The sequence below is a fragment of the Cheilinus undulatus genome, linkage group 24 (assembly GCF_018320785.1).
Source record: "Cheilinus undulatus linkage group 24, ASM1832078v1, whole genome shotgun sequence".
Classification (NCBI taxonomy): Eukaryota; Metazoa; Chordata; class Actinopteri; order Labriformes; family Labridae; genus Cheilinus; species Cheilinus undulatus.
Window position 1 is genome coordinate 3,975,512 of NC_054888.1, and position 27,120 is coordinate 4,002,631.

The 27,120-nt window shown below is 39.1% G+C and overlaps 1 protein-coding gene and 1 long non-coding RNA gene across 3 annotated transcripts in view; one reads left to right on the forward strand and one right to left on the reverse strand.

Annotated features, from left to right (window-relative positions):
• pard3ba (par-3 family cell polarity regulator beta a) overlaps positions 1-27,120 on the reverse strand; it is a 364,154-nt gene that overhangs the window by 177,723 nt on the left and 159,311 nt on the right. For both annotated transcript variants that reach the window (XM_041781937.1, XM_041781936.1), the window contains 4 exons: positions 25,351-25,480; positions 21,632-21,779; positions 18,559-18,650; positions 9,815-9,859 (listed from right to left, as the gene is read on the reverse strand). In XM_041781937.1, coding sequence (XP_041637871.1) covers positions 9,815-9,859; positions 18,559-18,650; positions 21,632-21,779; positions 25,351-25,480 — 415 coding nt within the window. The remainder of the gene's footprint in view (positions 1-9,814; positions 9,860-18,558; positions 18,651-21,631; positions 21,780-25,350; positions 25,481-27,120) is intronic.
• On the forward strand, positions 697-6,250 carry LOC121506232. Its single transcript, XR_005991628.1, has 3 exons — positions 697-812; positions 1,050-1,163; positions 6,047-6,250. It is a non-coding gene; the product is annotated as an uncharacterized LOC121506232 (long non-coding RNA).

Consider the following 27,120-nt stretch of genomic DNA (forward strand, 5'->3'; position numbering starts at 1 on the left):
AAAGCATTTACTGCTGCTCTTCAAAATAAGCTTGTCGTTGATTTGGTTGCCAAGATATCTACATACATACACTCTTAAAAATGCTTAGTTTTATAGCTTTTTACCTTCAGTGTCAGTTATAGTCGAGCTCCAAAAAGGCATCTGCTTATATTGTCAGGCACAGGGGCTTTATTCACGTGTATTCTCTTGAGCACCCCCTCAATATCCCTTGGTTGAAAACTCTACAAATATCAGTGTAAGCAGGCACATTGTACACGAGGTTGGTACTCAGTTCCTCCCACTACAGTTCGAAGCTGCGCGTATGTTGGACTTCGGTGTTTGGAAAGCCAGTATGTCTTCACACCTTTCAAGACATCCCTGGTTTTGGTCTCTTGCAAACCTTTGTCTTAAAATTCCTGTATTATTTCATTATTTAGCCTGCCTTAAATAAGTTCAGCCTCAGTCCTGTGTCCTGAAGCAAAGGCTAATTTTTTTTGTGTCTTTCAAATTGTTAGTGGTCCTGGATTCTTATCATCATCACTTTTAATACAATAACCCTGTGTTTACAAAGATAATATGATTTGTGAGAACATCAATAGCTTCCTCCACACTTGTCTGAGAGATGAGCACTTCCCAGTCAGTGCAATCATTGTCTTGCAAGGTCTCAGTGGCCTCCTCATTGCATGGTTCCTTTTAAAATGGACTGTCTTTTTACACAGTTGCTGGCATTACAGAGACACAGGAGTCAGAAGATGCGGACAGTGTGACGCCACTGCCAGACAGCACATCTGCAGCATCTGCCCAAAACCAGAGAAGCTCTGCAAAAACTAGAGGTGAGCTAAGAAGAATCAGGCAGGTTAATGGACAAATTCTGCCTGTTTATCTGTTAAAGACACAGGCACCATGTACAAATTATATGAAATCTTTACTCTCTATTACTACAATTTTATAGTTGTCGCAATGACAAAATGAGGTATGCATGACAGACAAAAATGCAGCCAGCTTACCAAGAGCTACTTCATATTCATATTTTAGTCTATAGCTGTCTTGTAACTATTTTCTCTGACCAGATGGCAGTATACCAGAAGCTCAGGAATCAGAAGATGAGGCCAGCACCGCATCACTACAAGAGAGGACCTCTACAGCGTCTGCCCAAAACCAGACAAGGTTTTCAAAAAAGAGAGGTACGTTAAGAACACGGCAGGTTATTTGACTGTGCGACATTTAATATGCAACTTCAGTGCCTAGTGTGTAGTAAGCTAGATAGATGGAGTACAGTGAAAAAGCTAACTTCTATCAGACCAAGTTAGCCTGTAACTATCTGTTGCAATCAGAGGTGCAGGAACTATATCCACTAAATTTAATTCTCAACAAAATATGTTGTTTTTTTTAATTACTCTGACATGTTTTCCAATGAAATAATTGATCATAATTTCCTTTTCACTGCAAAAGTCAGCAAATTCATCAGAATAGTGTATGAACAGATATGCAAACCCACAAACTCTGTGTTAACAGGAAAAAAACGCATTTAAATTTCATGTAGTTGCGGATTGTGAATGTGATTGTGATTTATAGACAAGCTTGAAGCTCTGGTATCTGCATCATGGTATCACAGAGGCTACATGGCTTTCTATTACATGATCAAGTTTTAAGACTGTGAAAACCACAGGTGAGGGAGGAATATCCCTAAATATGCATATATTTAAAGCTGGGAGAACTGTGGTGAGTTGTGGGATAAACAGATTTATTAATTATCTGTAAAATCCTCCATCTTGAAAAATAAAAACAGCTTTGAACATTTTGTTCCCAAGTTTTTAACTGATATTAAGAATCTCTGAATCAAGGAAAATAATAATAAATAAAAGCTCACTAAATGTCACCATCTTGGACATGCCCAATGTAATAAAATGTTGTTAGACATGTTAAACTTATTGGATTTACAGTTATCTTTACCTGATGCAGTAAAAAGAAATACACAAATTAGCTTCACTTTCAGAAAATAAATAATAAATTCACTTGATGACTCCTATTAATATATATGATCTGCATGCTTTGGGGAAATTCTCTGTTGAGTCTCTGTTAGTCTGGTATTTGCAGTCTCATCTTTGTTGGGCTTTAAGTAACTAAAGCACATGGCTGTAAGTCAGATTAAAAAACCAGTTACAGGAGCTGTCCTTATGGCTGAGCCCATATTTATCTTTCAAATAATTTAATATTACACCCTTCAAATAGCTGATGGATTGCAATGATCCCTTTCTTTGCCCTGCCCTGAAAAACCAGGTCCATCCTATTCGGCAGAAAAGGTGCAGGAGAGCTAGAGCTTTCTTCTAGTTCTGCGTCCTGTTTTGACGCAAAAAGCTATCGATACTGGGGTGGCTATTGTGTACCCTTGAAAACATACTCTGTTTGGTTTCCATACATGTGAATGTAAAACATTTTATTGTGAAATATTTTAAACATGTCTGCCATCACATAAAACACACACACAAAAAAACAACCCTAAGTGCCCTCTTTGATAAAAAGACCTCCAAAAAACCATTGGGATGACTAAGAAAATATACAAAATATACAGACTCCTTAATATTAGCTATGTCAGCCCAACCCTGCTGTACTTTGGGCAGAAAATTCAATTTCTCTGTGGTGCACAATGAGTAAAAATGCAACAAACCATCACTTAAAAAGTCTGTCATGTTGCTGGGTGGGCATCGCTCTTCTGCATGCTCGCTGTGGCTTCCTGAGGTATTGTCCTCTCACCAGGTCTATTCTCATTTACCGGTTTATAGCATTCCACCCTCCACCTAAAATAAGATGAGGGAAGTCTGGATTTTGCCCTGAAACTTAACATTATTCTTTAATGTCTCTATTACAACAAATGTCTCACCATGTGATCTCAAGTGCTCACCAATGTGTGTGTCTGGGGACCTTGAAGCGAGTTAAGGAACCGTAGTCATAATGAAGGTGGTTCTTGTGCCCCTTCTGAATGATTGTTGGTACCTGCATGGATTGATTGATGAGCCAAAGATTTTCCTCGTACCTTCTGTATTGTCCATCCTAAATACTGCTGATCCCTCTCAAGTAAGTCCTGGTCAGAAACCTCCTTGTTGATCTCCAGTTCAGTCGGAGTTGGCTGGGCCTCCCCGATAGAGCGAAGATCCTTGTACCAGAGTCCAAAAAAAGTTAAAGCAGGGCTGGGTAAAGGCAGTGTGCCTTGATGTCTTTCCTCTTCAACATTTTGATCACCTCTCTAAATGTTTTTCTCTTTCTTTGAACTTCCACTGAGTAGTTGTGATCAAAGTAGACATTCAGACTCTGGAACCGGATGGTCCACTGCTCCCAAGCCTGCGGTAATATTGTTTGTTTTACTCTGTAGTCAGTAAAACGTATGATTACCAGTCGTGGAGGGGCACTCAGCCCCCTCTGCATTGTTGCAGCTGATCTGTGAGCTCTCACTATGTTGATGTCGAGATTGTCAGGGAGTTTTAATGAGGAAAGTAAAAACTCAACTAGAAATGCGTGGATGTTTTCTCTTTCCGCAGATTCTCTGTTGGAAAATTCTGATATTATTGCATCTCTGAGCATTGTCCAAATGATTGATGTTAGCTGTTATACTAGCCTCCTTTCTGAGCAGGTGTGCCAATGTCCTCTCCTGCTGTGTGCTCCTGTCCTCCGTCTCACTCACCCTTTGCTTCGTTGGGGTGATTCTTTCATTCAGCATATCAATTCTCTGTTTTATCGCACTCACCAATGATTCGAGTCTTTCGAGTGAGGCTTTAGTGTCTTTGAAAGAGTGGTTATTCTCTTGTTGGAGGCTCCTTAGTTCGGTTAGCATCTCCAATACTCCACTAGCATGCTTGTTAGCCTCCTGTGGGGATGAATGCTGTTGCAGTGCTGCTGGCGTTCGCTGCCTCTGGTCTGACTCTTGGATCTCTTAAATGCTCACGCCGCGTTTCGTTTTGTTCGGGGTTTTATTGTTGTTGTGTTTAAGTATTCTGTTAATTTGCTCTGACTCTGTAGTCTGGTTTCCATTTGTTGAAGTATAATAGGGCTATTTAACTTCTCGGGCCCGGCAGAGTGGAGTAAGTAACTCAGGCATCGGATGTGAGGTCACCAGAAGTTGACTAGTAGCACTAGACCCTGGCAACACATCACTCCGACCCTCATCCACCTCCACTGGCTCCCTATCAAGTCCCGTATCAACTACAAAGTCCTCCTCCTCACATACAAATCTCTCCATGCTCTGGCTCCCCAGTACCTTTCTGATCTCCTCCATCCATACACACCATCCCACAACCTTCGATCTTCAGACACCGGCTTACTTTCCATGCCCAAAACCAAACTCCGAACCTATGGAGACAGAGCCTTCAGTGCTGCAGCCCCCACCCTCTGGAACACTCTTCCTGCAGACATTCGTAGCGCTCCATCTCTGGACATTTTCAAAAAACGTCTCAAGCACCACCTGTTCACCACAGCCTACAGTCTTCACTAAACCACGCTAACACTCATCCTACCCTCACATAGTTAGTCCATGTCTATGTGTTCCTGTAAAGCGTCCTTGGGTTTCTTGAAAGGCGCTATATAAATTCAAGATATTATTATTATTATAGTATATATAGCTTTTTTATTATACTGTTTATTATTCCCCATGTAGCTAGTATTTTTATTGTTTTCTTATTATCCATACTAACTTATTTTTATATTTCTTATGCCTATTTTCTGCCTCTTTTGTTATTATTTTTAAAAAGAATCTAAATAACTTTTTTTTCTTTTTTTGAAAGAGTTTTTCAATCCTTATGCCATCACTTGTTTGTCAGTCACATTCTTCTGGGCAAGACATTGGATTTTACAGTTTTTTTCATATAAACCTATCGATATTTCCAAAAATGTCCAATTTCTGTTTTTTTAGGTCCTCATTTAATGTCATCAGTGCTGCTTGTGACCTGTTTCTTTTTGAATATCTCCTTTTTGATTTCTATATCAGTACAGTCATGGTTTTTATAAACAGCAAAGAGAGGCAGATGGTCACTCATATCTGTCATCAGTATCCCACACTCCACTTTGTCTGTAATTCTTGTTGGTTATGTAATTACTGGAAAAAGACTCAAACTTAACATTGAATTTATGAAGTCAGTTGATGACCTCAAATCACAAGGATTTTCTAGATCAATATTAAAGTCCTCATATAGAAAAACAGCCTTATTATAAGTTCTGTCAAACATCTCCATAATTAGATCTATAAATGACTCTACACAGGTACCTGCTGCTCTGTAGACGCAACTGTAACTCATGTGTGTGGGACCAGGTTAAGTCTTTCTGGGCAAGTGGGCAAATTATGTTTTGCATGGCAGTGGAAACACTGCACACCCAGTAGGTGAACAGTGACATGGGATTAACTTGGGTCCCTTTAAGATGCTGTGTCTATTTGATGAATTATTTCATGGATTAATTATGTGACTTTTGTAGTAACAGGAAATGAAGGACATCAGTTTTATAAAGGGGACATGTCAGAAGTTTTGAAAAAAAAAACAAGAATTTGTTCTGTTGTAACCCTGGTAGGAGTACAACAAAAACTGAAGCCTTTTTGGTCTGCATATGAATGAACAATACTCTGCATTTTGAACATTTATTAGCACATAGTGGGGTGGATAATATTCGAAATCTGGGCTTGATTAAGCCATTGATAAGCTATTTAAAAGCCCTCCGTCACCTGGCCTTTAATAGATTTTAGTTCTGTGACACCTAGGGGGTTGTGTGTGCAAGAGGTATTTAGTTAAAGGTGCAGTGTGTAATATTTAGCCTATTAGCATTTAGCAAAACAAGCTTGGTTAAAATGAAACATAACATTTATAAGTAGATTGATCTAAATTAGTGCTGACATCTGATAACACATTTTTTAAATTTATGTTTTAAATTAACTCAGAATAAGCCTTTTATTCATACATAGGGAGGGTCCCCTCCAAGGACGCTGCAATCTTGGATTTTTGCATTTTGCCTGTTTCTATGGCACCATAGAAGGAACCAAATAACAGTTAAGCATGTATTGATTTTTAAACTTCACTTGTTTCCACAGTTATCACCAGAGAAATGAGCATCACACTCCAGAATTGACTGTTAGATGTTGATAGTCCCATTTTTACACACCTTTAATGGTTGGTAAAACTATGTATTTTTCCTGACTGTGGGACAGTCCTGTATGGTCTCAACCAAGTCAGTACTTCATTGGATGACCAATGGAATCAATCTGATAGTGTTTCAGTTCTAGTTAGAAGTTAAAGTTCTTACAACTCTGTAACTTGTCCTTTTTATGCCCATTTAGGTAAACAAACTGTTGTTAAAAGAACCTGGACACCAGAGGAATGTGCTGCAGTAGAACGCCATTTAAAGAAATTCATTCTGATGAACCAAGTCCCAAGGAAGGAGGACTGTCAGCGCTGCATCTCTGCAGAACCTCAAGCCCTGAAGAGTCGAGACTGGACGGCAGTGAAGTACTTTGTTAAAAATCGAATTGCTTCTCTGCGAAGAAAGTTAGAGTGAAAGTGTTTCACTGTACAGGGTAAAAGATAGGCTTGTAGGAGGAAGTGCTATAATATTTGAGATAGCCCTACTGGAGGCAGAACAGAACACGAAAATGTTTTTATATTCTCTGAAGTCTCATATATATAAAATAGATTCTTGCATTATAACGTACACTGAGCCCAGGTGCATCAACTTCCCACTCAGTCTGACTATTTATTTCTGAAATTATTCAGTGAATGTGCTGCAGTATTCATAAATATAACCACTTTACATTAAAATGTTTATTCCAGAATCTACTTAATATATCTGAGACTGAAGAGCATCTGAAAACATGTTTGTGCTCTGTTTTACCTCCAGTAAGGGCATCTGAAATACTAAAGCTGTCAAAGTTGCCAATGTTATCATGTTTTTATGTTATTATATTTTGTTCTTATCAACACAAGGAGCTGTCAGACTGCTTTCCTGTAATCAAAGCTCACAGTAATAATCAGCAGTTGATTCATGTTCAGCAGGTGATTGTTTTTTGATCATCACTGCCCTGTCTACCCAATGTGAGGAGAGAAGATGCAGGATGTAAACCTCTGATGCAGCCTTGCAGTATTTTGTTAATAAAAAAACCTATAGAAACAACTGATATCTCCATCTAGTTTTTGGTCCCTGCAAAGGTAGAAGGACTAGAAATATCTGTGTGTGTGTGGAAGTGGATCCCACAAGTGACAAATGCTAGAAACGTGTCCCATAAGTGACCAAAAAAACTAGCACAGAGAAAAAAAGTTTAGAATATGGCTAACCTAAAGTGATTGAAAATTTTGTTGATTTTTTTTAAGCTTGCCTGATTTTTTACAGAGGTCTAAAAAATTAGCACAGAAAAAAAGTTTAGAATATGGCTAACCTAAAGTGACTGAAAATTTTGTTATTTTTTTTTAAGCTTGCCTGATTTTTTTACAGTGGTCTGGGACCAAAGGAAAGGGTGGGCCCCACAATTGGGTAAAAAACGTGGGGCCCCGCAAAGTGACAAATACGAGTAGGGGTGTGTGTGTGTGTGTGTGTGTGTGTGGGTGGGGGGGGGGGGTTGATAATGGAACAAAAAAATGGTGGAAAAGGTGGTGAAATGGATTTTTAAAGTAGCAGAGATGGGTTAAAAGTGGCAAAAAAGAAAAAGGCAAGAATGGGTTAAACTGAAGAGGTGAAATGGCTTTAAAAGGGGCAAAAATGGGTGGAAATTTTGTGAAATGGGATGGAAAATTGATATAAAATGGCAAAAAAGGCTAACTGAGAAAGAAAAATTAGGCAGATATTGACAGAAATTGGTTAAACTACTGGAAATTGGGCATATCAAATGGTGAAATGTGGTTAAAATGGGAAAACATTGGGTGTCAAAAGGGTTTAATAGTAGCAGCAACGGGTAAACAGGCAACATTAAGCTTAAGTGGCAAGAGTTGGTTTAGAACTGGCAAAAACAGGCAGAAAAAAGTGGTGGAAATGGGTTAAAACTGACAAAAATAGGTTCTAAATGACAAAAATGTGCTAAAATTGGTGGGAAAGATAATGAAAAGGGGAGAAAAATGTGACAAAATTGGTGCAAAGTGTCAACAGTGTAATCTAAAAAATATTCTTATTTTTTTAGCCAATCTGGAGACCTCTCTCAATGTCTTGTGACCCTGAAAGGGGTCTCGACCCCAAGGTTGAGAACTACTGCCCTAGAGTGTAACTAAATTAGTGGTACTGTTTACAATTTGATTGGCTAATCACAGCTTTCATTTTTTTCCTTGTCCCACCTGACCATAAAGATTTTGGCTGATACTGATTCTCTTTAAAAAAAAAAAAAAAAAAAAAATGTTATTGACAGGTAAAGATTACTTTTACCCTGTTTTTAGTGGATTTTTATTTTCATATTTATCATAAAACAACCACTGTCTTTGAATTTAATTTTAAATAAGTAGACATTAAGACCACATGCTATGCGGTCCTCATGCATGTGAGAGAGAAACGGTGGGAGGATGCGAGTCCACAGGTAAACAGATCCTTTTTAGGTGAAAAGGAACAAATATTTCATCTGGAATGTTTTGAGGTTTTGTCTCCTGTTGCTTGAGTGTCTGAAGCTCAGTCACACAGTACAGAGCATTAGCCCAGGCCACCCTCTGTGCATGCAGGAGGGCTTATGTCAGACTATGGCAGAGCTCCTGGTCTATATTATTATTGGGAAACCCGGGGTTCACTGGAGGCATTTCTAAATGCAATGTCCCGAATGTGCACAAGCTTGCTTGCAAAGTACATGTGAGATTTATCATTATTGACAACCAACCAATGCAAAATCAGTTTATTTTCCATGAACTGTTGATTTATGAGGGTGTCCAAACTTTTTTTACTGAGGGCCACATGCAGATAATGCAAGGATAACTGATCTCAGTCAGGATGGTTAGGGTGGTTAATCAGATTTCAGGGATCCCTGGTGGGCTGTAGCTACCACTGGATCCAGCCCTGGTCTGACTGAGAACGGTGCTCCATGAAGCAGAGCAGGGAGACACTGATGGCTCATCGCTACATTCAGACACAAAACAACCGTAAGCTACATAAAGCAGCTGAACTTTACCAGACTGTTGTAGCATGAAGAGGATTTCCAAGATCGGGATTGAGATGGAGCAGATGGGAGCCACTGTGCTAATATTTGCTGCCATAATGTAATCTTCATGTTCTAATGCAGGAAATGCACCATTTTTTAGTATTGACTGCAGGTCAATTAAAAATGGGCAGGGCTGCTATTGGCCTGCCTCTGTAGTTTGGACATCCCTTTTAAAATCAATGAAAATTTTGAATTATTTGGTTTTCTTGCAGTTAAAAGCTTTAGTCCTTTAAAGCAAAGAAGAAATAGAGTAGTTTAAAGCACAGCCGTGAAATCTCACTCAGTAAAGAGAATAGTAAAACAGACTTTTGTCAAATAAAACCAGCCCAGAGAAATAACCCATCCTGGAGTCATTGTAATGCAATGCGGCTGCTGTCAGCCGGGTGAGGATTGAGCGCCATGTGCCCGCTGACCTGCACGGCTATAAAGCAGCCAGAGCTCAGACAATAAGGGCTTCACAACTCAACTTTGTCGGCCGAGGAGCAGAGGGAGGAGGTGGGTACATGGGAGGAAGAGGAACAAATAAATGGGAGAATAGATTAGAAGAAAATGAAGGAATGAGAATCTGCAGAGAGCGGGTTCATTTGTCTTTGTGTGCAGAAGATTTCTGGTGTTACACTGAGAGAAAATAAAGAGTGGATGGAAATATAGAGGAGTTTGACTTCATAGCATGAATGTGTATAGGAATCAAACACTCACCGTTCCTATGCCTATTCAGTGATCCCATGTTCATCTCATCGGCCACTAGAACAAAAAAAAGACAGAATTAGACACTAAATCCCAGCTGGTCCCACAAATATGACATCTTGGTCAGATAACTCGAACACTTCCAAGTATTCTGATCAACATAATCATAGCATAGGATTTTTCACCCTCGTGTTTACATGCACATTTTAAGTCAGGTGAGCAGTGTGTGGGATAGAAAAGGTACTGAGGGAGGGAGCAAAGAAAAAAATCAAACAAAGCTGAGGGTTACATCCAACAGACTGGTTATGATTCAGAAGTTAAATATCTAAGACTGACTCCTTTAAAGACCAGTCTAGATCAGTGTTACTCAACCCAGCTCAACCAAAGAGCCAAACTGTTGAAAAATACCCTTGCAAGAGCCATAATCTAAGAGGAGAAAAGTGTTAAAGTGGCAATAAAAATAGGTTGAAGCTGGCAAAATAGATGAAAAAGCCGCAAAAAAAGTGGCCAAAAATGGATGAACAGGGGTAAAATAGACAGAAAATGGCAGAGAGTGGGTGAAAAGTGACAAAAAAAGGGGAGAAAAAGTGGCAGAAATGGGAGAGATGTGACAAAAAAATGACTTCAGGTGGCAATAATAGTAAAAAAGCGGCAAAAATGTGGAAAAAACGAGTGAAGAGTGACTAAAACTGGCAAAAGCAGCAAAAACATCTTTAGAGCCATGAAAAGTGTTCAGTGTTGTTTGTATTTTTTATTTCATACAGAAACGTGGTCCAGCTATAGTAAACTGACGCTGCGATAAAGCTACATCTGAGCTGATCATCTCACTGTAGGCCAGGGGTGTCAAACCCAAGGCCCAGGGGCCAAATCCGGCCCTAGGTACAGTTATACCCGGCCCGCAAGATGATATCATATTTTTTTTATTACTGGCCCACCAGTATAAGGTCTGCACCTTTCCTCCAGTATAAAAATATAAACTTAACCTTGAAGATTTAAATAATTAGATAAAAAGTCAGGAATGTGGGAAAAGAAATTAGCTTGTGTTTTTGTTACATATCTTCAATTTTACATATCACAATTACTTTGTAAACTTATGATTTGGTATTTTTATTTAAAATTTTGACCTTTTCAGTTCATAATTTTGACTTTTTATCCAGCATTTTACCCTTTATATTCAGTTCTAAAGCTTAAGTTTTAAATTTTCTGTCATATTTTGACCATTTAAACTCATGATGTTGAATTTTCTCACATTTTTGTCTTTAAGAGTCACAATTAAAAAAATAACTCACATTTGGATCCGTAAAACTCGTGATTTTGACTACTAATCTCATGTTTTGACCTTTAAAATTCACAAAATTATTATTTAGACTTTTATTTCATATTTTGACATTCTAGATTTTTTTATTCCATCATATTTTGATCTTTAAAACTCATGATTTTGACCTTTATCTCATATTTTGACCATTAAAACTCATTATCTCGAATTCATCTAATATTTTGATCTCGTCAGCTCTCAACTTTGACATTTTATCTTATATTTTCACTATTAAGATTCACAATTTTAAATTTAAACTCATATTTTGACCTTTAAAATTCAATATATGAAATTTTACGTCATATTTTGACTTTAAGAACTCATGATTTCTTATTTTATCTCATATAATTACCTAATAAAAACATCATTTTGTCTTATAATTTTGTTCTCTGACCTCTTGAACCAATAAGTTTGACTTTTTATCTCAGATTTTGAGATTTTAAACTTATCATTTTGACATTTTTTTTATCTCAAGATCATTTATCATCAGTTGTCAGGTTTTTTTTCCCATAATTCATTACTGGTGAAAATGAGGTTGGCAGTTTATGGTTAAATGTGGACTCTGTCAGGCTCTCAGGTCAGACCTTAATTCAGATTCTGGCCCCTGCTGTAGGCAGCCATAGAAATCAGCATCGAGTCCAGCTAAACCCCAGCCCTGACTGGTCTGAACAGTGTTCGCACGGCACAAACGTTATGGAATGGAACTTTTACAGATGGATTTGCCTGATGACTGAGATGGAGTCTGACAAACCCCTTTGCTTTGTAAGGTTATCTGACCACTGTTAAATCTTTAAGGGCCCTATGGCTTTTTTGTTTTTTTAAATAAATCTGTTACAGAAGCCACCACTATCAGCTGGTCATTGCTTCATATTTTAGACTACATTTGCACAAGGTGTTTGTCGAAATATTATTTAAAAACTGAGAGATATTGTCCAATCAACACACTAACCAGAGATTCAAGTGGGCATAACTTCATCAGTATGGATGCAAAACTGAAAATAAAGGAGGCAAAACTGTCATTTTTTTAAATTTTTAAATGATGAGGCTGCAGCCTGAGCTGCACTTTTGGACTGGCTGGGATTCGTCGTACATGGCACACATACTGAACACACACAGGCTTTGAAAATGGTTATAAAGGTATCTTCTGGTGCTGGTACACGGTGTAAATGAGTCCCTGCTGGAGAATCAGACAGAGGAGGACGAGTGAGGGACAAAATGAGACAGACCGGGAGAGGAAATGAAAAAGAAGCCGAAATACGAGAAAGCAAAGATTGTGAGGGAGAGAAAAATAACAGATAGAGGTGAGACAATGAGAGAAATAATAAAGGGAGAGGAAAAAACAACACCCCACCCACCGGCACGTAATCTAACTAAACAGGATTGCAGCAGACTCCACAGGCGGTGCACCATGGGATACAATAATGGGTTTTCATTACGCTGCTATTTCTCTTAAATAATCCTTTCTATTTTTTATGAGGTCAATTTTCCCAGCGGACAGATGGGCGAGAGAGAGAGAGAGAGAATGAGCAGACGGGAGAATATTGAAGGAGAGGAGGCTGAGAAATGATAAAGAGAAGGGAGAGCGAGCCGGGAGGGACAGATGCAGGGTGATAGGGTGTGACAGAGGTTGGAAAGAAAAACACAATCAGGGAGAGCCAACCTGAGATCAAAAGAGGCGGCTTCATACAAACATCTGTAGCAAGAACAACCAAGACACAGAAATAACTTTCCTGTGCTCAAAGGCTGGATAAAATAAAAAGCCAATACTTTCAAAGTTTGGGGGGAAAGTTTTCCAGGCTGTAGACTTAAGGAAAAGCTTTTTTATTTTATGGAAGAAGGATAAATGTCTGATCAGCCAGCAGCCAAATTTGTGCCCTGCTGCTACAGATGAAGGTGGAAAATGTGGATATCCACGTCTCCCCTGCAGCTACACAACTTATCATAGATGTGTGTGTGTGCTCGACAAAATATAACCATATTTACTTCAAACTGCAGAGGTTAGCGTCTACCAACATTTCTAACCTCTGGTGCAAAAAAAAAAAAAAAAAAAAAATGCAGTTCCACAAGTGGCCACTTGGGCTGTCTCCAAAAGTGAGTCAATCCTCATCTGAGCCCATGTTAAAATGCTCATCTTCAGAGGAGATATAAAAACAGTCACAGTCCAACAAAAATGTGTTTTTGGTCTTCATAGCTCATTTCCTGACCTGCTCCAGGTGTAGACCCTTTAAACTTTACTCACATTCAGTATATCAACCCTAAAGTTTTAGGCGTGGTCTTTTTAGATGCTGATGGTTGTCTGCTGGAAATAAAAGCAGCATATTCAGTCTTCAAACGTGTCCTCCCTCAACCGTATTTGTGCTTCTTTTTGGATTTTTTAACGTCCTATCTGGCTGTCAAAGCAGTCTGAACTCAAGCTTTCTGGCTGAGTTGAAATCTTGTATCACTGTAGTGATGATTTAGCACTTAGCCTGTAAACTCCACTGGCCATATCTGTCTTGTAGTGTTTATTGATCACTGGCCAGCCAGTGCAAAGTGGTTGGGAGTTGCTGTTGGCTGTTTTGATTTAATTTGATAGAACTTTAGAGTACTTCAGCCTGATCTTATCAGAACCCTGACAGTAAAAGTTCACAGCTGAGAGCATGGTCAGGGTCAAAGACAATGCTGTTAGCTAGGCTTAGCATCCTTTCATTGAAAGCTGATTTAAAGAGTCTCTGGAGAGTTTGAAAATAAGACGCTTACATCCCGTGGTGACTGGATCCAAACTGAACAACTATAAAGAACCTAAAAGTCAAAGACAGAGCATGTCGGGTCAAAAAGTCACTTTCTACGGCTAAATATCAGCCATAGAAAGTGATGTTGCATTGTGCTGCAGATGTAAACAGTTCTGCATCAATGTAGAGGCAGACAGTTATCAATGTGTACTGACGTTGCTCATATATATTCATCCCCTGTGAGTGGACTTAATGTAAAAAACAAACAGTTACCTGTTTACCCATGAAACAGGGCTGATTTTGGTGCTTCACAGCACTGCACAGAAGCCAGCTGGCTTTTTATATTTCCTGTGAAACCAAACATTAGCATTGAACTAATCTATTAACTGAAATGTGTGTCTTTCTATCCTTCTTAAACTGAACAGAAGAAATGGTGAATGGATCATGACAACAGGATTGCTTTGGTGCTCCTTTATCAGGTTACGCTGCCACCTGTAGGGGGTAAAGAACACTACAAAGCTAAGTAGACTGACTCACTGCTGAACTAAAAGTTATATTAAAACACAAGCCAGGACATCCTTCATCAAATTTATCCTCATCCTACTCTAAAGTTTTGGTTACATACAGATAAAAATATGAATTTTAACACGCTGTTTTCCAAGATTTGATCCAATTAGATCACATTAGCCTCATCAGACCTAGGGCTGGGAAATTAATCGTAAATTAGATTAAATCGTAACATTACCTGTTGCAATTTTCAAATTGCAGAAGGTGCAATATTTCTTTAACCTGAAATTTGTGCCAAAATACCAGTTTACACCTTTTTCTTGCAGCAGGGATGTTATACACAACATATCATGAAATCATTCAAGTGACAATTTTAGAACATTCTGCAAAAAAAAAATCCTTTCTTCATTTCTGTACATTTTTCTTATTGAATATTAGAATTATATAAAAATGACCACTCCCTTCAATACAAAGAATCATATCCGATTTGCAATATGAGTCAAAATCAGCACAATAAGTTATTCATCTAATACTGTGTTGGTTATAGTATGGACTGATTTATGGCATGTTTTCGTTGGAAGTAACATAAGATGAGGAAAATTCAGGAATAATCGCATATCAAATCACAATATTTTGGGGGATAAATTGCAATTAGATTATTTTCCAAAATCATCCATCCCTAATCAGACCACTCTTAAACAACACCAGCCCAACAGACGGGTTAGGGTTAGGGTTGGGGTTGGGGGTGGGGTGGGGTTAGAGTCATGGAGTCATAATCACAGAAATAGTCTAATCACTTTGTGCTTAACCTGGATGACTGTAGATCAAAAATAGCAATGATTTCAAAGTGAAGCACACAGTGGTCTAAAAGGTCTGACGTTGTAATGCACTTCGATCATCTAGAAATCAATCCATAAGGAGCATTTCCCAAAGCAGACCCTGCTTTTTAGACTAAATGCATTAGTTGCCATTATTGCTCTTTGAGTGAAAAAAATCCAGCTACAGAGACTTACTGCCAGACAGGCTTGAGGGAATTCTGGGAACCTTCTTACTTTGGGTGAGAGTCAAGCGCAGGTAGTGTCGCTGACTTCGTCTTTTCATACGATGACGGATTTCTGTGCCTGAGCGCGATCTCTAAGTCAACAGACAGTTTGCTGAGGCATTCAGGGTCAATACAAGAAGCTCACCTCTTTGTCAAGTGGTGTTTAATAAGAGCTAACCTGCCTGGTGGATACGGCTAAAGCCTGGGTATATGTGAGCGTGTGGGTGAAAAAAAGAAGCATCTGTCGTATCTGAGGTCTTGTCATGTTTACACAGCTCTGCTAACTAGCTTTTTTCAGCCTTTACAGAAGGAAGGGGTGAATGGAAGCAGAGAGATAACACAAAAACTGATTGAAAACAGCCAGAGATGGAGGGGAGGACAGATAACGGCAGGTATTGGAGTGGCTCCTGTGTGTGGGTTTGCAGACCACCCTTGTCCACAGTGAAAGCCAATCAGCTTTGGGTGGCAGCGGCGTGTGCTGCAGGAAGAAAGCCAATCCTCTGAACCTAATGAAGCACGATTGGAAATCACAAAGAGGTGGACAGAAGAGAGCAATGAAGTCAGAGATTTTGGGAGAGACTGAGAGGAAAATAAGGAAAGAAGAGATTAAAAAGCAGTGTAAAAGATGGGAACAAAACCGGGGAAAAAATCAGAAAAGAGAAAATTAGGTGATAAAGAAAGATCGGAGAAACAGACAGGAGAGGTCGGCTCAGGTTAATTCGAGGAAATAAGCGCCTTCTTTTCTGGCTCCAGAGATTGGAAACCTCACACCCTTCATTCGCACAAATACACACAGAGTAGACGGCATGTTCATGCAGTCTGGTGGAAAGCCCCTGGGTTTATGAGTTCAGGAGGTCAAATCCCCTCAGGGCCAAGGATAATAGGCAAGGGCTACATATCACAACACAGAAACGTCCTGATAAAAGGCATGTGATCACTGTTGTGCTTGTGTTAGTGTGGGTGTAGTCTAGGTTCATGATTAGACACGTATGTTGGCTGCTTTGTGATGGCTGGGGCAACAATGGGGGTTTGAACCATTTTCTCCTGGAGGAAACAACAGCTTCTTTCATTCATGAAGAGGAACAAGTTTGGGATGAAGGGCCTCTAGCTTTAAATACCAAAGTTAGAACTACTGCTTGGTGGTTATTTGCTCTATGAGCCATTACTCCCAGCATAGAGAGTGAAAGAGTGGTGCAAAGACTGACCAAAAGTGTTCTTGAGATATCATGTTTACCACTAAAGTTGGCTTTATAGGTCCATGTAGCCCTGAACCCTATGCGGAGCTACGTAGTCTACATGCACCTTCTCAAAAATGCCCCACAAGCCTTTGGATTGAGACAGAGTTACTGTGGACAACAATACGACTTAGACTTAGCAGTTGTACCTCTCATCTCCACCCACGCTCCTCTCTTTTCTTCTTTGCAATAACTGCAGTCCAATCATCTGCCTCTGAATATTTATCAGCTCCAACATAACACACTTGGATTTAGTTACCATGGTTTCCTGTACACAAACAGCAGGAAATGTGCTGGTGGGACTGGGAACAGCATTAAGTTTGCTCTGTTGAATAGTGTTTGGGCAGAGTATTACAGTAGTATAATATGTATGTAGAGCTCACATCATAGGCCACTATGACTTAATCAGTTAGGACAGGCAATGAGTGCTGGGACAGCCGATGCTGAGGATGTAAGCCGGATCCCATGTCGTCTATTCATCAGTCCTCGATCTTCTGTAGAAGCGGAAGTAGTTTCTGATCCTCCATCCCAAAGACCCTTAGCTGGTCTGAAGACCAAGATTTAGGACAGAGGACTGAGATTTGTACACCAATAAGCAGCGACACATGAGAGCAGCCTTCCCAGAACTCTTTCAACTCAAAGACACGCCCCCTTACTGGATATCACTCTCTGATTGGATGTCAGTGATACTTCACAACACCAGCAGAGATAAGTAATGGAGGAGAAACAGAGTTTATAACAGATGATAAACAGACTGAATGGACTCTCGAGAGAATATAAACATCAGAAGTTTTAAAAGGCTCATTAACTACTGGGCTGGGATTTTAAAGGGATTTGAAATAAGCATTGAACGTGAAATATGGAGACTAAATTTAGTAAAATAAATGTGAACGAGTGAATCAGTATGGAGTTTAATATTTGATTAGTTTTCTGATTCACCTTCAAACATAAAACATGCTTAAGCTCATAAAATCAAAAGATTTTGATGTAAATCTTTCCTTCAGTAGTCAGTTATTTCTGTTTATTAGATCATGAAGAGAATTAAAGTCCGACAGCAGCAGTCTGTCTGTCAGGAAGAAAACCGTTCTGAATCAAAACGTGATCAATAAAGTTTCAATCAGTCGGATCATTAGTGAGCGTCAGGTTTGATCATTAGACCTCACACTGAATAATTAGAATAATAACTAATTTTATAATAACACATTTGCTGGTAGAAAGAGTCTGCATGTTTTTTTACATACTGCAGGTTTCTCTTGATGTTCAGGTGTTTGTGATCTCACACTGAGACAAAAACACTGTAAGTGTGAAGATTTGTTTAGAATAAATACAGTACAACTGTATGCAGACACAATCAGCTGTTTATGCCTCCTGACAGCTGATTGATGATCAGCTGACTGATGATCAGCTGGTTGATGATCAGCTGGTTGATGATCAGCCAGCACCGTCGTCATAATCTGACGTCGCTTCACATGATGCTGCAGAGGAAAGGACGTCCCATGGGACGTTAAACATTGGTCTGTTGGCTTCAGTCCTCTGCTTCGATTCCTCCAGTCTCTTCATGAGTCCTGGTGGGATGGACTAAGACTCAAGCCAGAGACCCAAGCCATATAGTAATAAATGTGGGACGCACCCATGGAGGGGCAGGAGAGGGTCAGGTGACATCTTTAATGGTAGATTAGTCCCCCAGAGGAACCACAGTTAATAGAGGTAAATACTGTGGGAAGTTAAAATCTTAGTCATTTTCTCTATAGTAGATTTGATTATTAGCCAGAATATTAAAACCATTACAGGTAAATCTTAGAAACATAAAAATCTGGGCAATCACTGTTGGGCTACATGGAGATAAAAGCTGCAAAGTGAATTGATCTACACCATGAAGCACCAGCACACATAGGTGGTCTGGGGATTTAGTTACTCTTTAAGTGTGTCTGTGTGCATGCACTCACCCAGGTCCATGCTCTTAGACGCCCTGTTGCGTGGAACATTGTCCCTCTCTATGTAGAAAGCTGTATTCATGAGTTGCTGCTTCTGAAACTCGCTGTAAAAGATAAAAAAAAGTTAGATTACTTCTTACCAATCACTCAGGAAGTCAATAAAGTGATCACCGTTTCTTTCTGTGCACTCAAAGGTCCTTCAGTGACTCTTTTGCTGAATCACCCAAACAAGTAAATCCAATTTCAAATTCACCCACAGACAACACATCATTTCATTTCCTGCACTCCAGATGACTTAATTCAGTTAAACAAAAACTTGTTACGTCTCCATTAAAGCCACAAAGAAACGCTTTAACTGAGGCCTGATTCTGACCACATGATTTACTGTCAATACGAACACAACCGCTTTTCTGAAAAGCTAGGTCCAGAAAAAGAAGAGGGAAACTTTAGAAATCAATCTTTAATTTTATGAAATTCTAGTAAGTAATTCCAATAAAATGGGGATTTCAGACCAACTCTTTAAACGAGAGTTACATTCTGATGCTGTTAGGAAATAATCAGTGTCATAGTAGTCTGGGTCATGGGTCTTGTGACTTAAATCTGGACTCCAGCATCCTGGATTTTTAAGATGGAAAATAGGACCTGGACTATTTTATTAATAAAGACTATTATTGTTTTAAAAACTTTTGTGTAAGGCCAGAAACAATCGCTGAGTTTTAAGCAAATGTTTAGGTGCATATTCAGCAACAGTTCAGCCAGGATGCCTAAAGAAGCATCAAGGGTCATGTGTCTTGAATTTGGCTTTTTTCTGATTGGTATCTTGATCTTATTATATGTACAATTTATTTGTATAAAAACACAAACAAAGCACACCGGATTAAACTGAATTAACCTGACTATAAGACTTAAGAGAACCACTTTTTTTTTCTTATAAACCCAACCTTCACCTTCACTTTAAAGAGTCTTGCTTGTAGTGAACTTTATTACCTCCATAACAATAAAGGTTAAAGGAAAGGGGAGGGGGGATGAGTGCCAGCTCCAGTCAGGGTACTTCACCCTAGCTGTGCCTCCCCCATCCTTATTTTCTCTTGTGTATCATATGTACTGTCAGTGAGAGGAAGAGTAGTCTTGTTGTAATCTGATTCATGCTAGGGTTGGTAGAATGTCTCTCAAATAGCTCTGGAACGACATGAAAGACTGGAAAGTAAAGCAGAACTAGACAAACATTTTAAATCCCAGATGTTCAAAAATTGGATTTTTTTGTCCCGTCCTGACAGTGACTTTTAAGCACAGAGAGTGTTAAGAAGGCAGATTTTGTTGTCTTAGTTAAGAAATAATACTTGAAATAATAAAAAACTGCGCATATTATATAGGCAGTAGTACTAGGCTTGGCTTGGCATATGTTAAGCCTCATTACAACATAATAAGGCTGATTTGGGTCTGATTTCCCTTTTGGACCAAACTCAGCAAAGGCCTGATTATCGTATGGTTCTTAAGATTAGCTTACCAGATTTTCCTGTGGCTTTTGGTGTGTTCAGAGTGTTTTTTTTCTCTCTAATCTGCTTGGGAGGGGTTCAGAGCTGCTCTGATTTGCAATTTTAAATTTAAAATGTGTTAATATTTACGATCAGAAATCCTATTGTGTAAACACAAAGCATAAAGTTAGATTATGTCAAAAATGGAAGAGCAACGTCTTGACATCAGGTGTCCAGTAAAACAGACCGCAATCCAAATGACAAGGAGATGAGCGGGCCTGAAAAGAGAGACAACAGTGGATGTAGCACGCTGCTAACAGCTAGCCACATTGTACCTGTACTCTGAAGTCCCTTTTGACTAGTGATGTACAGTTTGGTAAAAATGTGCAACTGTGATTATAATGGGCAACATTGCGATTGAAATTATGATATAAATCATAAGTGGTATCATGAGTCTGCTTGGTTGGTTTTCAAGGAAAATAACAAATAATGATGAAAAGTTTATTTCTCAACTCGAAACACAAGAATATTAAGCAACATTTAAAAAAAACAATACAAACATGACTTTTTTACAGTTCTGCTTCCAAAATAAATATCTTCCAAAAAAAGAGTTCTTTGTTTTGTTGAAAACACAGTTTCTTCTACAAAGTGCAATACTGGCACTGTTGTAAACTAAAAGCTTCCTGCAGGCAGCTTTTAACCTTACAAGTACAACTGAATATAAGAATAATTGCAGCGTTTTATGTGATCATGCAATGGCATAGCCTGACTTCACGACTGACATCAGATCAGATGTGCAGCACTGATTTTCACCATGTGAGATTTGGAGTTTTGTTAGTTTGTGTTCATCACATGACAAACCACACTCTATAAAAAATAAACAGTTAAATCTGTCTTTACTTGTGGTCATGTGTGGGATGGCTCAACAGAGAAGATCAATCATCACTGCTTCTTATCAATTAGTCTGTTTACTAGTCTCATTTAAAGACAAAACCTTTGTTTTCTTGGGTATAATGCCATTCTTTATACATTTTTTTTAAATAATGCAAGGTTTTAACAGCTGGCAATATGAACATGAAAAGTAATTGCATAATTTCATAACATTTTGACAAAAAGTTTTCCTCATAGAACAAAGCAAATGCACCTTTTTCAAAGTCTTGACAGAATTAATGCAATCCAGAAACCTCAAAAACAAAAATACTTTGATGTTTTGAAGGCCATTTCTATTGTTTAAAGATTCTAACCTCCTCCAGAGCCCTTGTTTGATTTCTGAGATGCGGTCTCATGAGTAAAGAGTGCTGCTGTGGCAGCAGTTAGAACTGCAGCTTACAAACACAGTATCATAGCTCTTTATAAGCCTTGAAACTCCAGCAGAATTTACTCCATAATGCTATCACCATAATTACTTATGCATAATGCAAATAGGCTGCTGCAATTAGAGCGTATAGTCTAAATAATGCATTGTAATATTTACTGTAATGGCTCTTCTTTATCTCATAACACAGCAGCCCATATTGAGTGTCATTAGAGTATAATAACTCCAGCCCTGTGTGTAGTTTAACAGTGTGTGTTGTATATAGCATGTGTGTTATAAGAGGGGTAGGGGGTACCTGTGAGGTGGGGGTGTGCCTGGAAAGTCTCTATTCATTTCCTCCACAGTGCCCGGGGAAGGAGGCGGGGGGAAGCTCTGCTCCAGCTCCTCACTCTCGTTGCCGTAGTGACTGTAGCCACCGTTGGTGGTCGCAGCAGGATACCCAGCTGAAGAAAAACACGACAAAACCATTCATTTGAAAAACAAAGGAAACTTGGGCAACAAGCAACACGTTTATTGTTTGGTCAATTTGAACACACTTCCAGTTTTAACTTTGGGAGTCAGATTTAGAGCTTTAATCCATCCAAAGTATAAAATAGTGGATTTAACTTATTGTCTCTGAAGAAAAGGCGATGCTCGAGTGCCTCAACCTCACAGCATTTCACAGGTAACTCACTACAGTGCCATGAAAAAGTATTTGCCCCCTTTCTGATTCCTGACGATTTTGCATATTTATCACTCTTAAATGTTTCGGATCATCAAACCAATTTTTATATTTCACAAAGACAACCCAAGTAAATACAAATGCAGTGTCTGAATGATTATTTAATTTTTTAAGGGGGGGAAAATTCAAACCTATCTGGCCCTGAGTGAAAAAGTAGTTGCCCCCCCTTGTTAAATCATGAGTTAACTGTAATTAACCACAGTTCTTGGAAAGCTGAGTTCAGTTTCACTGGCCACACCTAGGCCTGATTACCGCCAGATTAGTTGAATGAAGAAATCACTTAAATAGAAGCTGTCAGACAAAGTGAAGTAGGCTACAAGATCTCAGACAGAAACCCAAACTCAAGAACAAATGAAACACAACGTGACTGAAATCTATCAGTCTGGAAAAGGTTACAAAGATATTTCCAAGGCTTTGGGACTCCAGAGAACCACAGTCAGAGCCATTATCCACAAATGGAGAAAACTGGGAACACTGGTGAACCTTCCCAGGAGTGGTCGGCATACCAAAATGACTCTAAAAGTGCAACGATGACTTAACCAGGAAGTCACAAAAGAAGCCAGAACCACATCCAAAGACCTGCAGGCCTCACTGGCCTCAGTTAAGGTCAGAGTTCATGACTCAACCATCAGAAAGACACTGGGCAACAATGGCATTATAGGAGAGTTCCAAGGCCAAAACCACTGCTGACAAAAAAGAACACAAAGGCTTCTCTCACATTTGACTAAAAACATCCTGATGATCTCCAAGACTTCTGGAGAAATATTCTAAGTACTGACCACACAAAAGTTGAACTTTCTGCAAGGTGTGCGGCCCGTTACATCTGGAGTAAAAATAACACAGCATTTGATAAAAAGAACATCATGCCAACAGTCAAACATGGTGGTGGCAGTGTGATGGTCTGAGGCTGCTTTGCTGCTTCAGGACCTGGACCACTTGCTGTGATTGATGGAGCCATGAATACTGCTGTCTACCTGAAGGCCAACGTCCGGCCATCAGTTCATGCCCTCAAGCTCAAGCACTCTTGGGTTATGATGCAGGACAATGACCTGAAACATACCAGCAAGACCACCTCTGAATGGCTCAAGTTGGAGTGGCCAAGTCAAAGTCTGGACTTGAATCCAACTGAGATGCTGTGGTGTGACCTTAAATGGGCAGTTCATGCTGGAAAACCCTCAAATATGGCTGAGTTAAAACAATTCTAAGAAGAGTGGGACAGCATTCTTCCACAGCGATGAGAAAGACTCATCACCAGTTATCACAAACGTTTGACTTCAGTTATGGCTGCCAAGGGTGGAACAACCAGTAATTAGGTTCAGGGGGTGATTACTTTTTCACACAGGGTCAGATAGGTTTGGATTTTTCCCCCCTTAAAAAATTAAATAATCATTCAGACACTGCATTTTCTATTTACTTGGGTTTTCTTTGTGAAATACAAAAATTGGTTTGATGATCTGAAACATTTAAGTGTGATAAATATGCAAAAGAAATGAATCAGAAAGGGGGCAAACACTTTTTCAGGGCACTGTATGTGCAAAACAGTTTGATAATATAGAAGCTGATGGGAAAATCACTGCTTGATTTCTTAAGTATTTTCCTTATTAGTTTAATGTCTTAAACCATTAATTTTCTTTAAATGTGTACAGTTATTTCAAAGTAAACTGTCATATTTTGATTGAGTTTGTGATAGTTACAGGGTTTACTTGTGCTGGTAAATACAATGGCTGCCACCAGTGTAGCGATTAGCTTGGCTGTAGCTATAGTGGCAGTTTTGTCAGAACCGGGCCACCTTTCTTTAGTAAAACAACAGCAAAGAGCCACACTGTAAGCTTCTCTTGGTGGTGATGTTTTTGCACCTCTCGGCTGGCTTCTGCATGACGTTTATCCACCAAATGACTCCACCAATCATAAACTACGGTAGTGCATTCTTGGCCTGTCGAGCTCACTTAACCACAGAAATATTGAATCTGATAAGTTGGCTCGAAAGAGAAGATTGGATAAAGACACAAATAAAGTTTAAGAGTTAAAATGACATTTTCAGAATCCACAGAGCCCCTGTTGATGTTCCTGTGTCTAATTTCTTGTTTGCGTATGTATACTTGGACAATAAAGCTGATTCTGATTGGTAACTGTTATGTAAACTGGTCAAATGATCTCTGATCCACGTTTAACAACTTTTAAAACCAATACAACACCAAAATAGTGTATATGTCCTGATATCCAAGCTGGGGAAAGAGAATATCAATGAAGATGGTTCTTCTGCACTGATATTTGTCCATCAATAAAATAACAAATAAATACAAATGGGAATAAATAATCAGATTATCAAATGTTGAAAGTTTCTGAAAATAGGTATAAAAAATATTTTGCATAAATAAAGTTGCTCATTTGTGACAGGCTGCACATTTAAGGTTGAATTCTGTCAACAGAGTGCTACGCAAGGTCAAACATTTAGAAAAAGGCTCTACATAAAAACAGCAGACGCACACAAACACACAATGCTCCTTTAAACAAAACCCACACAAAAATAATCATTTCCATACAAAAGCCTCATTTTAACTTCCTTCAACATTTCCATAAAGTGTAAACCCCGGGAGTGCATCATTTCCCCGCCGTAGAGCCTTTGTGTCTAAATCCCAGCCCCCCCCCCATCTAAATGTCTGGGACTGTGCTGCCACTGCAGCCTGATGGAGAGCTGACAGAGTCTCAGGAAGAAAGAAAAGCATCTCCAGCTCCCTGCATCCCAGTGGGTGAGGGAGGAGGAGGGGGGAGACGAGGGAGAGAGATAAAGAATGAATTTAAAGCAGTTTGTTAGTCTTTTTTTTTTTTCTCCTTAACACGGCGTGCTGCACAATACCCTGTATGCAAATCTGGCCCACTTAGAAGCCGTTTCATCAGCGTAATGATTCCAAGGTCAGATCTTTAGCACATGAAAAGCAAGTGCTGCGTTCAGAAAAACACATTTAATGACTTCCCTTTCTAACAGCTATAAATATGCAAGGGTGAGAGTGAGATGAGATATAAAGACAGAGCCGGGATGAGTTTGTAACGTAGAGCTTAAAGTGGCCGCTATAGTGTTCGGGAAAACAACACGGCAATGTCACAAGCGTTGGCTGAGAGTCATCGCAAACACACACGTATGAACACACACACACAGGATAAACAAAGTGTGTGTACACTCTCAGAGGCAGATAGCGCGAGTACACAAACACTCCAAGCCTAATGTTGACTATCTGACAGTTCAAATGGACAAATGTTGTGCAGAGAGCGATTTTTGTCAAGTATTTGCTCACCACTTCCTGCGTCTCTGTAGCTGTTAGCTGCCATCGGAGGGGGAGTCGGGCCATTTGAGGTGGGCTCAGTATACGGGGGTTTGGAGGGTCCTGAGGGTCCGTGCTGGTAGGTATTTTGGCTCCAAGGCTCCTGTTGACAGAGAGAGAGACGGATGTTAAAGGATCATACTCAAAAATCTAATCCCGAATCTCAAAAACTGATGCTTTATCCTTTAAAACCAGATGATTATGATCATTTCTTGTATTATCAAGACAGATTAGACCAATGACTTATTTTTTCTTGTCGAAAAAAAGGGGCTTGGACATTATAATAATGATGTATCCAGATCCATTTGCTTACAATCAGTCAATCTGGGGTTTTAGTGAAAGGTACTTTCATAACACTTGGAGCTCAATTAACCCCCTTTCCTTTAACACTAGAGCTGCCGTGAATCTCTATATACCTAAAACAGCCAACGGGTCAAATGTACCTGTCATTAAAGTGCCTTGATTTTCATAAATAGCACTGATCAAGGACTGTTAATTAACCACTGACAGTGAACAGCTTATTAACCACAGACAGCAAACTAGATCACTGTTGGAAGATGATCCGTCACATATTAATTCTTCTTTTTACTGATTGCTAATCCGGAAACTTCCTCATCACCAGATTCTTCTTTATTAAAAGTAATGAGATTACCTTTAGACATTTAATAACGGTAAATATCTGTTTTCCCTGTTGTATCCATGTTGAAGGTTGATCTATCGACCTCTGATTAGGCATTCCTGCAATAGAGAGAAGGTGTTTCCATTGCACCATCTATTTATGAAATAAAACTGTGAAAAAATCAAGGCTGTCTTATGGGTTAAATTTGACCTGCATGGTGGTTCTAGATATAAATGTCCATTAACAAAATTAAGTTTAGGCAAAGATCTTTTTTATGACACCAGGTGCTAAAAAACAAACTTTTAGGAAAAGTCAAAGACTGATAATCTTTAAAACTGTATACACATCAAGTAAGATACAATTAAAGAACAGCCTTGGGTAAATTTGACCCATTGGCAGTTCTGGTGTTCAAGAACCCCTTTCAGAGAGAAACAAAGTCCAGTCTAGTTTAAGTAATTTACCCTGAACTTTTAGGGCTCAACAGTGTGGTAAAACTATCAAGTCAGGCTCAGAAAAGCCAGATTTCAGCAGCCACAACAGAAAACTAGATGCTGCAGTGGTCATCTGCAAACACATGCTTGATGTCAATGTGAGTATGTGAATCAGAATTTACCTTTTTAAAAAAGCTCCTACAAAGAGCATGAAGCTCTGCATAGAGCAGTTATATCACCGCTAACACCGTCAGTTCATTTACATTTCAATTTAAAAACAGCATCCATCTTCATTAAATCACATAAACCTACACCATAATCAAACAATACTTAAATATCAAGGAACAATGTAAGATCCTAATTCCCAAAAAGCTGGGGCGCTATATGTAAAGTGCAATTACAAACAGAATGGAAATCCCATAAACCCATATTTGATTGAAAACAGGACATATCAACTGTTGACACTGAGATATTTAACTGACATTTTATTTTAATTTGATGGCTGTAACACATCTCAGAAAAGTAGGAACAGGACCATATTTTATTGTGTAGCATCCCATTATTTTAACAACAGTCTAGGAAAAGAGGAATTTTGTCCCATTCTGGTCTGATGTAGAATTCTAGCTGCTCAAGTCCTGGGTCCTCTGTCCTGGTTCAGCATTGTCTAAATTAATCACAGTTTTCCCTGACAGA